This window comes from Fulmarus glacialis, unplaced genomic scaffold, assembly GCF_000690835.1.
Source record: "Fulmarus glacialis isolate BGI_N327 unplaced genomic scaffold, ASM69083v1 scaffold7884, whole genome shotgun sequence".
Classification (NCBI taxonomy): Eukaryota; Metazoa; Chordata; class Aves; order Procellariiformes; family Procellariidae; genus Fulmarus; species Fulmarus glacialis.
The window spans coordinates 1-1446 of record NW_009207363.1 but is presented as its reverse complement, the minus strand read 5'-3'; the positions used below and the strand labels follow the sequence as shown (position 1 = coordinate 1446).

At 52.8% G+C, this 1446-nt stretch overlaps 1 protein-coding gene across 1 annotated transcript in view; it reads right to left on the bottom strand.

Annotated features, from left to right (window-relative positions):
• The window catches only part of YEATS2 (YEATS domain containing 2), a 48308-nt gene extending 47131 nt beyond the window's left edge, over positions 1-1177 (bottom strand). Inside the window, exon 1 of the mRNA XM_009576068.1 lies at positions 1078-1177. Coding sequence (XP_009574363.1) covers positions 1078-1177 — 100 coding nt within the window. The remainder of the gene's footprint in view (positions 1-1077) is intronic.
• Positions 1178-1446: the final 269 nt, after the last annotated feature.

The window sequence follows — 1446 nt, the reverse complement described above, 5'->3', positions numbered from 1 at the left end:
CCAGCTCCACTGTCCTAACAGACCTGGCAGACAGGACCTGCACAGCAGCACATTGAGCCCAGAGTTCAGCCTCCTCAGACTTGCCCAGCTGTACGCTGTCCTCCAAAACGTCACCCATGAAGCCATCATCTGTCCCTCTCCAACTGGCAGCTCCAGCATCCTGCTCTGTTTCTGGATCTTCTTCAGATCCCATAGCCAGCTTCGGTTTTCTCATCTCCCTGTTTGTCAGCTCCTCCCATCACGATCATCTCACTAGCTGTGCTATGCCAAAAATCACTAGCCTACTCCCTGTCCCAGGGGCAAGAAGCTCTACTCTCATTTGCCCAGAGACGACTGCAACCTGTCCTAGGCACCCAGCCAACAGGCTGGCTCCCAAAGCAAGCATATCCGAGCGTGCCAAATGCAAACCTACTCATCCAGCCTCTACACTTCTTTATCCACTTTTCCTTCAGTCGGGTAGCTGCTCCTCCTCCTCCCCTGCATCTTTCAAAGCCCCTTCCTTCTCCCTGACTTACCCCTTCTATACTGCTCCATTTCGCTTTACCTGCCTACTCCTGCAAACATTTGTCATCTTCCAAGAGCCAGTCTACCTACCGCAGTGGATTTCTTTTACCCCTATTGCAGAGTCATGGATTTCTTCTCCTGCCCCGTGCTGTACCTGCAGCCCCCAAAATGTAAAGAAACTGCCAATCTTTCTGGAAGCAGACTTCAACTGCAAAACAGATGCACAGGCTGGAGCACCTCTCAGCATAGGTAACTGCTGGGAAGATGCACTGGCAAATACTTCAGCAAGCAACAGGAACCAAAGTGCACGGCTGGGGCCCTGGAGAGCTCGTGCTCTAGCTGCTATCATGCGCATAGTCAAAGTCTGCATCCTCACACCTTACTGAAGCTCGGCTCAGCTAGCAGGTAGGAATGGCTCCATGTATAACAATCACATCTTCATTTCAATTTTTGCCCTTTGACCCCTTAGCTCCTATCCCAGTCCTTTTCTGACCTGTTTGCAGACAGCATGCACATCCACAGCATTTCTAGTTCCACTCAGGAGAAGATCCCTTCAGTTCAAACAGCTCCTACCTGACTGTTCGGCCGCTTTGTGACGCTTATTGGGAGGTGTGACGGTGATCTCCTCATAGTCGGGGTCCTTCTCCGCGATCACTCTCTTGATCCCAGACATGATCTCTCCACTACTCCACCGAGAGGAAAAACAAAAGCAGTAACATCACCCACAGCGACATTCTGGACAGGCTTCAAACCTTTTCCCGCAGCCGTGGGAGTCACCATGGGGCCCTCCTGAAAGAGCTGGGACGCCTCCTTCCCCAGTTGCTACAGATTAACCCGCAAAACTCAGAGCTGGTCCCATTCTGCACGGTCCAGGAGCTCGAACCGCCCCCTGGTCTCTGAAGCTCACCACAGCCCACGCACACGGCCGCGGCGGTGCTGCAA